Source organism: Pelecanus crispus, chromosome 2 (genome assembly GCF_030463565.1).
Source record: "Pelecanus crispus isolate bPelCri1 chromosome 2, bPelCri1.pri, whole genome shotgun sequence".
Taxonomy (NCBI): domain Eukaryota; kingdom Metazoa; phylum Chordata; class Aves; order Pelecaniformes; family Pelecanidae; genus Pelecanus; species Pelecanus crispus.
In genome coordinates, this window is record NC_134644.1 from 122,731,571 (window position 1) to 122,746,362 (window position 14,792).

Below are 14,792 nucleotides of genomic sequence, written 5' to 3' on the forward strand. Positions count from 1 at the left end.
TGCTTACAGGAGGGATTCAGCCCTGACAGTTCGTTACTGAGGTAGACGTGGTGCTGGAGGAGAAGGGGCGAGGAGCTGTGGGATCAGTCATGCCTGAGTGTCAATGCAACATCATAACCAAGAGGGCTGGTGTGATTACTGAGCGCAGAGGCTGGCAGTTTGTCAGGGGTAGGCACTAATCGTAAAGGTAAGACTAAAAGATGCGATGTTTCTGTATGCCATCTATGCAACTGCTGAGGCCAGTGATACTGCCCCAGAGACCAAGAATGGTGATGGCAAAAAACTGGAGAAGACTTAGGGAGGAACCTGGAAAACAGTGAAAGGATCTGAAAGCTTATGATAATAGCAAACTTTGACTTCATCCATGAATCGGGTAATTTCAGGAACAGGAAGCTGAAAATCAAGGGAGTCCTTTGGTTTAGCAGCTGTAAATTCTTCTCTGATAAATGCAGACTCCCAGGTCAGCCGCAGAGTTGTGGTGTTCACCACAGGTGGTTGGTGGTGTGTATCACCTGGGTTGCTGCTGGATTTGTCTGTTTAGTTTCAGCCATAGTGGTGAGTTGTCAGAACGGCTCCTTGCCTCTCTGGGTGGACTCCTGTCACTAGAAAACCATCTATCCTGGATTCCAAGTAATGTATTCAAGATAGTCTTCCTAGAAAGCCCGCAGAGGGGATGGGACTCCACTGCTCATTCGCTGTGTAATGTATGGCACAGGTTTCAGCACTTCTGTGAAGACTCAGTAGCGTGATACCCTGCCTGAGAGATAAAAAAGAGGAGGGAGAAGTCATCCATGATGGAAGCTTTATGATTACGAATTCCTCAACGGTAACGTCTGTTGCTTTGCTTATTGTGGTGGGATTTTTAAATTTTAGTCTTTGATTTCTTTTATTTTCTTTTGTATTTTAGAATAGTCCTTATCAGCAGCAGAAGATCCTTCTGTAGCATATTTTCAGTGCTGCCATATCGAGACTGTACCCAAGTCGGGTATGTATATTTATACGTGTACTACATAGTCTCTCTGGGCCTGCATGTAGACCTGATAATGGAAAACAGCATGATGGAGGCTAATGCTTTTACATATCTGCTTTGAGAAGAGATAAATGCATTTAGATATATTTGCCTTGTGGAACATTACCAGGTTAAAACTACAGCTCTCGGTCCCCAGTTTATTTATATGTGTTGTGGTATCTTTGATTATTAAACTGGAGAAAACTACCCCCCTGAAATCAATGTTCTTGAAAAATGCACTGTTTTTATTGTTTCTTCTGACTTCACTCATCTTTGACAAAACAAGTACTCTAGACAGCACAACTTTTATTTTGGAAGCGGTCTTAGCTTTCTCATTCTCCCATGCAAACATGGTGCTACTGTATCTAGATTTCCAGAACTATAGAGAAATATTTGGATTTAAACATAATACCTTTTTGTTGTATATTTAGCCATTGGTCAGATCATTCAGTCAGTGAAAACACATTATTTTGGCCATAACACCATACAGGTTCTTAGCTGGTGTAAGCAACATCTGTGGAGCTGCCTTGGCATCCCTCAAAGTGCTGAGACACTAGACCTCTGATAGAAAAGTTTATTTGGATTGAAGCAGTTCTTCAAAGACTGAGAAAGCTTTTTGCTCTTGCACTGAAACTGCAGAAGTGGAAGAAACTGCATTTGGCTAGGAGACGTTGTCTGGCAGGCTCTGGGGCGCAGCTTGCTGGGGTGCCTTCAGAGGCGCAGTGCAAGGCTGGGAAGGGCAGTGCTGGTCGGCCACAGCTCCGTGCCCCTGGGGCAGAGGAGTAAAGCGTGGCCACCACAGCTGCTCACCAGAGAGCTGGGAGTTGCCTTGGTTAGGGTCAGCTCAGCACCTTCAGTGCACAAAATCTGGGGGAAATACTCAGTTGATACACCGAGGTCGGTTTGAAAGACCCACAAATCATCTAGAGTCAAATTTATCCAGTGTATAAAGGATGAATTTGGCTTGCATTTTTCGGCCATCTATTTAATTCTGGAGAATTATTTGCCACAAGCTCCCTGTGCATCAGTAATTCAAAACAAAGGGAGATTATTTTTAATGCACAAGGGAAAGGAGGCACCTTTGTAGGAGAGTTGACTTGCTCGCCTGTCTCTTAGAGTAAATTTTTTCCCTTAATTAAACTGGGATGACACATCAGGCAAATTCTTGACAGACTGGCAGCTTTTTTCGTCCTTCTTAGGTAAACTGTCATTCATTTATGGTCATTGTCCTGTGGAAATTGCCTCTTCATTGAAAATTGAATATATTTTGAAATGCTGATGACTGGTTATACCTTCTGAATTACAGCAGTAACAAGCCCAGCTGCAAACCTGAATATTATTTCGGCATGTAATGTCTTGTACCATGCTTGCGCAGCAAGAAGGACATGAGATGAGAAGGTAGCAAGTGCCAATATGAAACAATCCAGTCCTGTTCCCTTTGCTAAAAAGCCAAGATTTAAAAAAATGCCCTCTGTCTTTCTTCCAGAGCATCAGAGGAAGAGAGAAACAATTCAATGGCACCTCCTTCCAGGAACAGCTGGTGCAAAAAACAGATGAGGCAGTATAGCATAAACTGTAGCCGCTCTGTTCAAGCTGCACAGTGCTTGCTTGCTTCATTGCACATTTTGGATGTGTGGTAGGAGGAGGGAGAGACACTGGTACCCTGTTGAAGTACTGTAGTGGCAGCACCCTTTAGCTTTGCTTTCTCTGAATCTCTGGATTTCTGATGTCTGTCCCTGGGCAAGATGTCCTAACTGGTTTACGTTCTGCAAACGTTACTGAATAGTTTAGGAAAAGAAACAAATCGTTGCAGGGAACCTTGGGCACGTCTGCAGTTAGACTGGAGTAAGCCCTGGCAGGAGCAAGGGAGCAGGGTGGATGTGCATGCAGGGGGTACTATTCCATGTGAGAGGAGCACATGGTGGAGCTGCTGCTGCTTCTCCACCTCTGCTCTGACACACGGGCACTGCGGCCAGTGAGGAAATCTCCAGGCACAGCTGCGTTTTGGGGAGGCTGCCAGCCCCCGTTGTATTGTAGGCAACACAGAAGAGCTCTACTGTATCGATGCTGGCAGCTACACTGTGCTAACAGATCCACTTAAAAAAATGATCTGAAAGGCAGTTCCTGCAGACACAGCTGAACTCTGCATGACTGGCCAGGGTGGATGGGGCAGCATCGCTCCTTACCAACAAGATGCAAGCAATGTACTCTAGGCTGTGGCCCTTGCTTGCCCACCTTCCATAGTGAGGTCAAGCTACAAAAGCAAGAACCCTCCCCAAGCCCCCAAATTGTGTTTTTAAGTGGTTGTACAAGTACCAACAGAATTCTGGAGAGTGTGGGAGGAGAGCCATGGAAGTACATGACAGGATGAAATTTGAGCTCTCCCCTGGAATATCTTTCCCAAATCCCCATCCCTGGCAGCTGGGCAGCTGCCGTTTCACCGGAGTGCGAGTGGCAGCGGGCTTTTGAGGGGAAACGTACTCCAGAGCAGCACAGAGGCTGCCAGTGATGAATGGTAGTTTTTACTACGTGTGGTTTCAAAAGGCCCGTCTGGTGGTACTTACTGGGGCTGAGAAGGAAGGACACCATGTTCCAGGGGAATTGCTTTTTCTAGTCTTCTCTGTTACGCTGAAGAGAAGCGAAAGGTACAAAGCAAAGAGTGGCGTGGTGGGGAGAAAAAAGTCATGAATGCCAGAAGTAATCACTAGAATTTTCTGCCCTCAAAGTTTTGTCTGTACCTTGTATCTGATGGAAACTTCATGCTTTAGCTTATAGTGATTTTGTGCAAGGGAAAACGAGAGAATTAAAACTAAATTGACAAAGGTTTTGAGATGGGTTGTCTCCTGCTGGAGTCACTAAGAGGCAGGTACTTTTGTGGATCTGGGCCATAAATTCTCCTCTCTAGGTCTGGCTAGGTTAAGATTGCCCACATCTTTGCTGGTGGCATGAAGACAGGCACAGCTTCACCCGTTTCCATGGCCAAGAGTAGGGTCATAGGCAGGACCAGAGCTTGCTTTTCTTCCCCCACCTAGACCAGTGGAGCAGCTGTGAGAGCAGACATAGCCAGGTGAAAGCAATGTAAGGAAGGCTATACTGCAAATCAGGAGCTGAAAGAGGTGCTGAGTATCTTGCCTGCTGGCTTCCCTTGGCCCCCAGCATCCTGCAGTGTTACAGCCCAAAGTCATCAGACCCTACACAGGGTTTAGTGGTGGCTAAGGGCAGTGTTGAGAGGGTTGCCCTGTACTGAGAGCACTGGAACGGTGTTATTGCCTCTGCTATTAAATTGACACACACACGAACTCTCATTACCATTACAGGCTGATCTGCAGAGGCAGGTAGCACCTACAGGATTCAGCAACACTGATAATGTTGTCTGAATGCTTGGCTTCGATCATGGTTTTATGAAGTACAAACTCATTGTGTGATACACAGGTGAGAGGTGAGGCAATTCAAGGGCTGCTGGTGGTACTGCAGGATCGGTTGTGCAGTTGCTACTCTTTTTTCCATGTATTGGAAATCTTCATGGCTAAAGGGTATTCATGATCTGAATTTTTCTGCTGAACAAAATCTTGCTCACCTGAAAAAATGCATGCAGTTACCACACAGAGATTTTGTGATAATGTTTACAAACAAAACATGCATGAGGAGATGCAGCAGTGACTACTGAATCTTTTTTACCATTGTGGAGAGATACTTATGCTTTATAAAAATTGTTTTTCCTCTCCTTTCTCATCATTCACTGATGTTATACTATGGATCATGTTCACATCACAGTATTCTTTAATAATACTTATAGATTTGAAGCATCATATGTAATGTTATGCTAATACTAGTCTTCAAGTTCCTCTTTCTTATTTAAATATAATACTCTAAAAGATGGAAGAGCTCCTTTGTGAAGGGTATTGAAACTGGATTTCTGGCTCAGCATCCACTTTATCCTTCCTTGCAGGAGATGAGAATTAATCCCCATCTAGTTCTGCAGATTGGCAGAAAATGGGAGGTAATGATGGTTATCGGAGGTGCGCCTTGTGCAACCGCCCAGCTGCTGTGGCTCACGCCTCCTTTGTCAGAGGTTGTCACGGTGGAAGCTCACAGCAAGTGGAGTTGAGCCTTGGTGCTGTTCTTCTTCCAGGACAGGGAGAGATGCCTCAAGTTTCTAGCAAATAGCTGCCCCACCACACACACACTCAACTCATGCATGTACACATGCATGCTGACCTGCTCTACGCCCTCCGAGGGGATTCACTTCATGGCAGACCAAAGAGTGGAGCCGCTTGCAGATGGATTAAACAAGACTTGAAGGAATTACTCATTTGGAGAGGGGCTCCAGATGGTTTGAGGTGAATTGGATTTCAGCTCTTTGAGCTAGGGATCAGACACAGCAGATAATAGCCTTTTAGCCATTAGGCAGGTCATGCTCCAGGCGCTGGGATCACTGCGCGTGTCCTCAAGGAGGAATTGTTATGGCCAGGCTCTCCCTTGCAGACAGCACAGGGAACGTGCCTGCAGGTTTCTGCCTACCCCACTCCGCAGCACGGTCAGTGCAAGGGTGCTCTGTGGACCCTCCGTGTGATCCCAGCTAGGATGGAGAAGGAACAGGTTCATCTCTGCCTCCAGGTAGCTACCCTGGAAAAGGCAGATTTTTTGGGCAGGGGAAGAAGGGAAGCCATTCTCCACTGCTTGCCTGCTCTTGGAGCTTCTTTAGGCACCACTTCAACTTCCAAGGAGATGGTACAACTCTGGCAGTCCTCATGGATGTTGTCAGAGTTGCTCCATGTGGCTTACAGGACACGGTGGCCTGCAGAAAGGCTCTGCATATGCTTGCAGCCAGCTGAGAGCAATCCAGTTCTTGTCAGTATTTTAAGGTGCCTACGCATTTTCAGGAAAGGCGATGGCAATGTATGTCTGTCCCTGTTAGAGGTGTTACAACGGAGGAAGAAGGTACCATATTGTCTTTCCCCCCAGGAAAAGAAGGTAGTACAGTTAGCTGGGTTTATAGTTCTGTTGTGGTTTTTTTTTTTTCTTTGGCACACATCACTGTGGTTCGTAATTTAAAAACATGTTTTTGAAAAGGGACTTTTTAGGCTTCTTTTTGTTAATGGCAAAACATTCACAGATTGAAATCATACCTATTCTAATGATATTTTATCTTGTGATGTTGTAAGAACCTTTTAAGAGCTTCCAAGTTCCTGTGAAGTCCTGCCCAGAAGATGAATCTAGAGGATCCAGGGGAGGAGGAGAGCTGGTGGTATCATGCGGATGGGGCACTGCAACACGGCTAGTCTTACATTTGACTCTCAGCCGCTGGGCTGGCAGTGACTGACTGCCATTGCGGCTGGAGGTGATGAGCTACGGGACAGAAAATCCAGAGCATCAGGCAGTGCGTGTCCTTATAAAACCAGCCAGTTCACCTCATCTTTTATTCTTCGTGGCAGTGAATTCATTAAGTGGTTAGAAACTTACCTGCAGTAGGCTTAGTTGCTGAATGACAAGAATATAGGTATTTATCTGACTAAACTTGCCTCCAGTTAAGGGAAATAACACAATATAGTAATCGAATGGATTGAAGCCCAGGAAACAGACCATTCTTCTGAAGTAAAGCAGCAAGTCATTAGATAGAAAGAATTTGTGTCCTTCTCAGAAGTGCTACAAACCAGCTTCATCCAGTTTCTAAAGATAAATCACTGCTGAATTTAACTTTGAATTTAACTACGTGCTGGCCAGAACACTAATGAGTTCAATGATGCTGCAAGCAAGAGGTTTTCAATACCATCACCCCAAATAACATGTAGCCACAACGATCAGTGAGTCCATAGGCCAGGCATTCCCAATGGCCTTCGTTATCTAAACTCTGAGATCTTTGTTCATTTAAACTGGGTAAGAAAGTTGTGTGCAAAATGAGGCAAAAAGAAGCATTTAGGTGAGGTTGTCTCGCACATCGCACCCCTGCTGTCAGTTATTTGGCAGGTCAGGTAACAAGTATTGCAGCGAGCGTGAAAAACCGGGGAGTATTTACAGGAGAGATGAAAGCATCTAAATTGCCTTAAGGATAGTAGCAATAATTATGCACACAGCAAAGCGAGATACTCTGTTACGTCCTTCAGATTTGTTACCCAGTTCCTTGCTGTTCTTCCCCAGCAGGTTTTTGTACGTGAGGCAATTTTGATTGAGTCATCAATCTTGAGTGCCTTTCCTGAATGTTTATCATTCCATAGGCCTGGGGAATAATAACTATCTGGTTTTAGCTGATAATAGGGAAACTGAAATATCCTTGCTTTTCTTTACCATTGCCCATTTTCCTTGCTTATCCCAAATTGAACAAAAAAACAAAACCAAGTGCGTATTAGCTTTACAGAAAGACACATAAATCTGGGTTTTTTTCCCCACACCAGGACCTTTCAAAACTAATCATCTCATGTATTAATTTTATAGAGTCACTGTTGCTCATTTTTGTGAGTTGCCCTGTTCCCTTATATTGAAATTAAGCAATGAATCCCCAAAAGCTAATAGGTTTATATTTTTAACTTTTACTCCATGTTGGGCAAAACATCAGGACAAGAGCTGACGTGCTGACACCTGAATATGTTTGGGGAGAGAAAAGGGGTACTGGCCCATTAGGGCCGTATTTCCAGTAGTTTTTCCACCTCCTCTCCCTGTAAATTGCCACTGGAGTTGTTCTAGCAACACTAATGGCAATTAGGATCTGAAAGCTCTCGTTCAATTAAAGCAGGCAGTCTCAGGCAGCAGGAGATCTGCTGCTGGACTGGCTGGCAGCTTGTGTTTGCCAAAGCTGTCATTGTCCTTGTCCCTATAAACAGAGGTGATAAGTAGAAATTATTTACAGTGACGGATAAGAACAGTATCTTTTCTTGATGTCTCATGAACCGCCTTTGCTTTTAGAATAAATCTTAACAGTCAGGAATCACTAAGCATAAAACATAGACACAAAAGGCTTACATCTCTAAATGACAATTATCAGATTCCTTTTTGCAATAAGCGGAAGGCTTTTTCATGTATCTAGAAATCTGTTTAATATTTAATGGACTTCTAAATTATTCACAGGTTAAAGTGTTCAACTGTTGCTGTCATTTAAAGAGCAAGCCCAGCAGGAGTCTTGCATGGGGCTTTGTAGATCACGTCAAAGCATAACATTTGATTCATTAAAGAAATGTTATACTTCCAAAGTCAATAGCATCCAATTTATATTCTGTTAATCCTGGCCTGACTAATAAAAGACACGGTGAAATTTCCTGTTTCGATTCTTATCTACCTGTTCAGTAAAACTTTTCACCATCCCACAACAAATTTGGGATCCCAAGTCACCTGGTACTGTTCCAAGAAAATCTGTGAACTCTGTTAGGTGGAGAAACTTTTGGTTTTTTCTGCAGTCCTGGATAACTAAAACAATATGCTTAGTTTTGAGTGTTGTTTCTAACACTGCTCAGCTTTCTGGAAATGGTATGCACGAATAGAATATCTAGAGTTTGACACTGATGTAAATCAGGGTAACTCCCCAAACTTTGTCAGAAACTGGGATCTAGTTTTTTGCCACCTAAGGAAATGTCATCCCTCATCTTCTCCTTTCCTCAAGCTTTCCCAGCTCAAATAAAGTGAAGGCAGTAAAATTAAGTTCCTATGATTTATTTTTGCTTTTTGGTATCTGCTCGAATCCCTTGAAAACTTTGTTCAAAAGCACTTTTGGAAAATAAAACAGGAGAAGCAAAAATGAGGAAGAGGTGGAAGGAAGTTTTCTTCACTTAAAAGCCTCCTTGGCAAGGACCGTCTTTCCTACTCTGCATTTTGTAAGCATCTTTTACAACTGGATATTGATTTGTGCAGTTCCTCAGTCCCATCGGTAATCTAAATAACTTAAACACAGTGAAAGCTTGATTTTGTTTTATATAAAGTGCCTATCCTCCATATGCTCCTGCCCCATGGGGCCCATGGACTGTGATGCCATGCAAGGGCATGTGTCCTGAAGAACTTGGTGATGGTGGTTGGCAGCACTGGTGCGGTGGCTGTACCCAAACAACCATCCTGACCGTTCCCCAGGCACGACTCACCTGTTTGGAGAGGCCAAAGTGGAGGCATCCCCCAGGTCTTTCCTAGTTGCTCTTGGGATTTTGGGGGTGTGGGGAGGAAGCAGTTGTGCTGGGGCTCCCCCAGCAGCAGGGTGGCAGCCCTTGGGCTTGCTCTCCCAGCCAAGAGCTTTGCTGAGGCATTTGTGAACTTCTTGTTAGTAATAGGAGGGAGGGAAAAAAATCAAGGCTGGTCCTGCAAAAACGTGACTAGCTTGCTGTTGATCGTAGTGATAGGAAACTCAAAAAGGAGACAGTAAAGTCACCTAGGAATTTCTTATTACGTGTTCACCAAGATCTTTTACCAGTGAGAGGAGGATGTGTATAAGCTAGGATGAGCCTTTCCATTTATATGCTGATAAGAAACTATGCATTGTTTAGTACTGATTTTCCTCAAGAGCGGGAGTTTAATTCTCCATTTAATGGACAGGTTTCTCTCCAAACAGTAATATTTTATTACCCTGTTTTACAACACAAGCAATCATATACTACCTAGAAATACAGAGCATATGTAGAGGAGGGGAAGACCCTAAGTAGCCCTTGCAAAACACCTAGCGTGTGGGAGAATGACCCTGTGTTGTTCACAGGGTCCTGAAGGTAGAGTCGTCTTTAGAAACGTCAGAAAGATGGGAAAATGGAGGCATTAATGTCCATCGATCTTCAGCTAATGTCCAGGAATCATTCCCGTGTGTGCTCACACGTGCCAGCTGACCCTGCTCCCAGGGCACTGATTTCTTTTCAGTCCCCGGAGCTGCTCCTTTTTTTTTAAAGCTGCTGTGCTGACTCTTCAAAGGGTGCTGGATTTTCATTTGATGAATTACAGAGTTATCTATCCTTGTCTGTTAATTACATGGAGAGGTTTCTCCGTGGCTTGTTTTCAACATCGTAATGGCATTATTTCTTACTCTATGTCTGTAAGGTTTTGAGTGGAAGGAAACTAAACTGTTCTGATATTGTTTCAGGTAACTGAGATACTTGTTTTCATTTTTGGGTTTGAGGGCTTCCTCAGGTTGTGTGTTTGTTTTGTGGGTACGATCTGCTGAAATGGTTACTATTTGGCATTTATCTCAATGAGAAATAGTTCCTTTAAGCACATTCTGTGCAAGAGCGGAGAGGCTAATCCCATGCCTCTGACAGAGGGTTATTTTTACATAATTATTTGTCCAGCCCCTCAGTAACATGATATCAGGAAACAAGAATGATAATGTGACACTGTGCTAAGTGAACCCCAATCAAGAAACTAAGAGGACTTTGTTGGGATTAGAAACTTGATACAGTCTTTTCCTTTGTCACAGAAGTATGTTTTCCAGCAGATAGACGTGTTGGATTTTTCCAGCAGTGAGGTACATGGGACTCATCAACTGCCATGTTTCAGAGAAATAAAATGAGTGACAGGTTGGAAAGGGAAGACAAGGAAACGGGGTGTGCAGAGACACAGCAGGAGATAGCCCAGCCCTGCAGCCGGGTGAAGAGCCTGCAGGGCTTCTCCCTGCCTCAGTGTCAGCATCGCTCCCACACAGATTTTTAAGCACATACTTGGACCTCAGAGGAAATCAGCCAGGAAAACACTGCGAGATAAATACTCTGGAGTTGCATACAGCTGTCATTTGTCAAATTTACTTGCAGTCTTTTTTACCTTCACTCACGTTTTATTGTGAGGCTGAAGCGTGGGATACAGCCTGGTTGTCTCGGGCATCTCCTTTACCTCCAAGTTTAAGATGCCGAGTGGGTCAGTCCTTCTAAAGTAGATCCCCAAGTTTCCATCCCAAGGCGCCGGAGAACTGGGTTTCCCCTGCCGGCCTCCAGTAGGAGGGTCACTGGGCTTTGGACACTTTCCTGCACTCGGAGGAGCAGGAATCCCTCCCGGAGGCTTTCATGGGCAATTGCCTCCGTCTGACGGGCACAGGGGGACGTGGGTATGTACTCTGGGAGCGTCCGTCTGCTGGATGTGTGGCAGTCAAGCGTTCCAGCTAGGTTGTTGGATCTCACCTGAAGTGCATATGACGTCCAGTTCCTTCAGAGTGCCAGGTTCTGCCAGAAGCACGCAGTGATGGGGAACCTCGCTCTGCACCATAAGTGGGGTATGAGGTGCCACCTGGAACAAAGTGGGGGTTTTCTCTATAATGTGTTTTAGACAACACAAGTGCTGCCCATAGGAAAAGTTGTCTGGTCTGTGCTTTGCATTGGCATGTTCGAATTAATGCTGCTACCTTATTTCAGCATTGGGCGGTGGAAGGTGAACCAGGTGTGGGTATTAAGAGCTGTTTCTGCTCTGGTTTCTGTTCCCCAGGGATATGAAGCTGGACGGTGGACGCCAGTGCCATTCTACTGGAGTGTGTCTGAAAGAGATAATTGGTCTTGAAGGTGTGGAGCTTGGAGCGGATGGGAAGGTGGGGATGCTTCAGTTCCTACTCCCTTAGATTTTATGTAAGAAGGGAAAAAGCGGCTTAATTAGTAACAAGCACAAATATAAACATAAATTAGAACATGCAGTGTAACACAGTAGTTAAAGCACAGTATGTGCAAACTGTAAATAAGCTTAGCCGAAATTCAGGAGGACTGCCCAAGCTGTCAATGCAAACAACTCTGTCTCCTTGAAGAAATTTACCTCCGGCAACATCTGAGTCTGTAAAGCGTAACTGAATCGCGCAGCCTTCCCCTGGCTCTAGCAGGAAGTATCACTGCACAGTATATTGTCAGGGGCTTGAAAATAATTTCTGGTGAAAGTTGTAAGCTGTAATTCTGTTTGCTCTCAGTTTTATTTAATAAAATAAATTTTGCTTGACAGTCTATTTTTCCAAAGAGCAGGAAGACAGTACTACAGATCTGATAAGCATTTCAAAATCCAAGAGGGCATTGACTTGAATAGAATAAGCAATTACAAATCTTTAGCGAAAGTGATCCATTTTAAACAAATACATAGAGGAGAGACAATTTTAATCATAAATGAAAACATTTTTTGCTGAAAGCCTGATTTACTTTTTACAGTTCAGTTTACCCAGTCTGCTGTCATATATGGATTTAAAGGCCCTAGGTCAATGCTGCTACACATGGTGTGCTCACCTAACCAGGTGTCAGGCCAGACCACAGGCTGTAAATTCCTGAGGACAATCTGTCTGCTTATAAATAAATGAAAGCTCACATGTTTTATTTGATACCTGTTCTGACCTCCTCGTAAACCAGTCTAGAGTCTGAGACTCATTTTTTTTCTTCAATATAATGTTATTTTTGGAAAACAGACCTACAAGAAGCAATGCATAGCCTATTCCTGGCCAAGGGTACAAGCAGAGAATCAGTACGCTCTAAAAATTTTGTCACAGGTTATTCACTCACACTTAGCCCACGTTGGGACGTAGCAAATGATCTCCCACAACCATTGCTATAAACTGGAGCTCACAACACCAGTAAGACTCTGCCAGACAAAATCCTAAAGGAGAAGAATACCAGAGAAAGTATTTAAGTTTAGCAACGTTCAAGTGATTTGCCTCTGGCAGCTTGGTGCTGAGGGACCCGTATAGATGATGCTGTTTCAGTAAAGAAGCAGCTGAAATCTTTTAGAGAGAAGGCCCAGTGAAAAAAACGTGACCAAACTGACATATTTTTAAATCTGACCCTCAAGTAGGATTTGGTAAATCCAGTGTATTAGAGCTTGTGTGTGTGTGTTTGTAGTTTTGTTTTGTTGAGAATTAATGCCTTTGCAAAAGCTTTTTTTGCATGGATAAACTGACTGCACTGAAGCAAATATAGGTGACTGGTGTTTATTCATCTGTGCCTAACTATTAAATCGAGAAAATCCTTCGCTAATTTGGCTTCCCTTGCTTCCAACTGGGATGCACCAAAGGCATCCCGCCACAGCTGAGCTGGGCTGATAGTAACTGTCTGTCCATTCTGACTTTCTTTTTAGACGGTTTCTTATACACAGTTCCTATTTCCCACCAATGCTCTGGGAACTCGGAGAAACACGATAGACTCCACCTCATCCTTCTCCCAATTTCGCAATGCAAGCCATCGTAGCCTTTCTTTGGCAAGAGCTAACAGCACCCAGGGGAGCATTGATGCAGGTAACTTCTCAAGAAACTTGATTTAATATCCTTGCATAGCCTGGTCATAGGCAGTTTTTGTGAAGGACGGACATATGTCATGTTTTAACCCCCTTTTTTGCTTAAATTAAGCAAAATATAGTCTGATGTTGTGGGTGAAACAGAGCTCGTTCCCTGTTTTTGTAGCAAAGCTGGCTTACGGATGATGGAAAGTTAAGTAAACAAGACTGCTGGTCATATTGACAGCCCCTGATGGCACTCGGCGTGCCTCCTCCTGTCACCAGCATTGTTTGTTCCTCCTGCATCAGGCTCGTCGTTACCTTCCTTTGCTATGGAAAATTTACAGGGTCAACACGGTAGTCATAAGCTGAAGGTGTAAATCATACTTGTGACCTTTATTAGGCTGGAAAGGGCTGTGTTTACAAAACCAGGCACAAAACATAAGCCAAAGCACTATATGCTTAAGATATTTTGGCGCGTTAAATGAAACAAATCAAAACATCTGCATAAACAGATGAAAACTTGTTGCTGGGAATAAAAGTCATTGTGGAGCTTTATATAATTCTGCAGTTCTCTAAGCCCTAAATTCACATTTACCAGGTAATTCATAAGCTCTACATCTCTGTAAGGTCCTCTGCATCTTTGTAGATTGTATTAGTAGAGTTTTCAAGATTTAGAGAAATCTTTAGATTCTTTCAAAAATCTTTCAGAGAGATCATCTTGTGCATTATTTGTGAATTCATTTACCAATTCTGTTAAGTCCAGAGATTTCTTGATGTAATGAATTCCTTTCTTACATTTACCATTGTTTTATAGGTAGTGACCTGGGAGACTTTGTTGAATATGACCCAAATCTTTTAGATGATCCCCAATGGCCATGTGGCAAACATAAGCGGGTTTTAATATTTCCTTCGTATATGGTAAGTGATATGCAAAATTAGGTGTAGCACAGATAAATTTTGGTAACAATATTTTGAAGGTTGAGGTTACATTTGGCTGTATTTTAAGAAGATTATTATTATTTTTAATCTACTAATAACAGCTGTTCGGAATGCTTTGTTCTAAATGACAGTTACTTACCGGGACATGTAAAAACAAACTCGTGGAGGTATTACAAAAGTAAACTCTTTTATTACCGCTGTATTTCATAAACGCTTTAGATGAAAGGCTTGTTTGAACAATGCGTTCATTCTCTCGCATTCAGAGGAAAATTTATACTTCCTCTAATTGGCATCTATTACAAAATAGGAGGATGCCCATTAGGGTTTTTCTGAAGTCATGAAGCTGCATTGTGTTTTGATGCTTATCATTCACTCCTCGGAACAGTGCTTCGGTGTCTAGTAGAGTCTTTGTTTCCCAGGTATTTATTTCACCATGGGATAGTCCTTCCTTTAATTGCAGCAATTATGAGCAGAGCCTGTATATTTTCACTATATCCACACCCATAACAATACAGACGCATAACTGTTCCTTGATCTGTGTTCTAACTCAATGTTTTCTGTGGTGAGAGGCTTCTGTAGCCTTTTTTCGGTTGCACCAAGTCTGTAGACTTTGGTGTGCTATTTTGGCAGGACTGTTGCAAGAGGCAGTGCTGTTGTGTGCATGTGAGCCCATATCTGTCTGAATTATACATCTAAAGTAGTAGTAGGAAACAGAGAAAAGCTT

General features: G+C 43.4%; 1 protein-coding gene across 1 annotated transcript in view; it reads left to right on the plus strand.

The window, feature by feature from the left end:
• The window catches only part of CABLES1 (Cdk5 and Abl enzyme substrate 1), a 71,590-nt gene that overhangs the window by 44,699 nt on the left and 12,099 nt on the right, over positions 1-14,792 (plus strand). The window contains exons 4-7 of the mRNA XM_075705910.1: positions 908-985; positions 11,378-11,477; positions 12,992-13,148; positions 13,944-14,047. Of these exons, the coding sequence (XP_075562025.1) occupies positions 908-985; positions 11,378-11,477; positions 12,992-13,148; positions 13,944-14,047 (439 nt within the window). The remainder of the gene's footprint in view (positions 1-907; positions 986-11,377; positions 11,478-12,991; positions 13,149-13,943; positions 14,048-14,792) is intronic.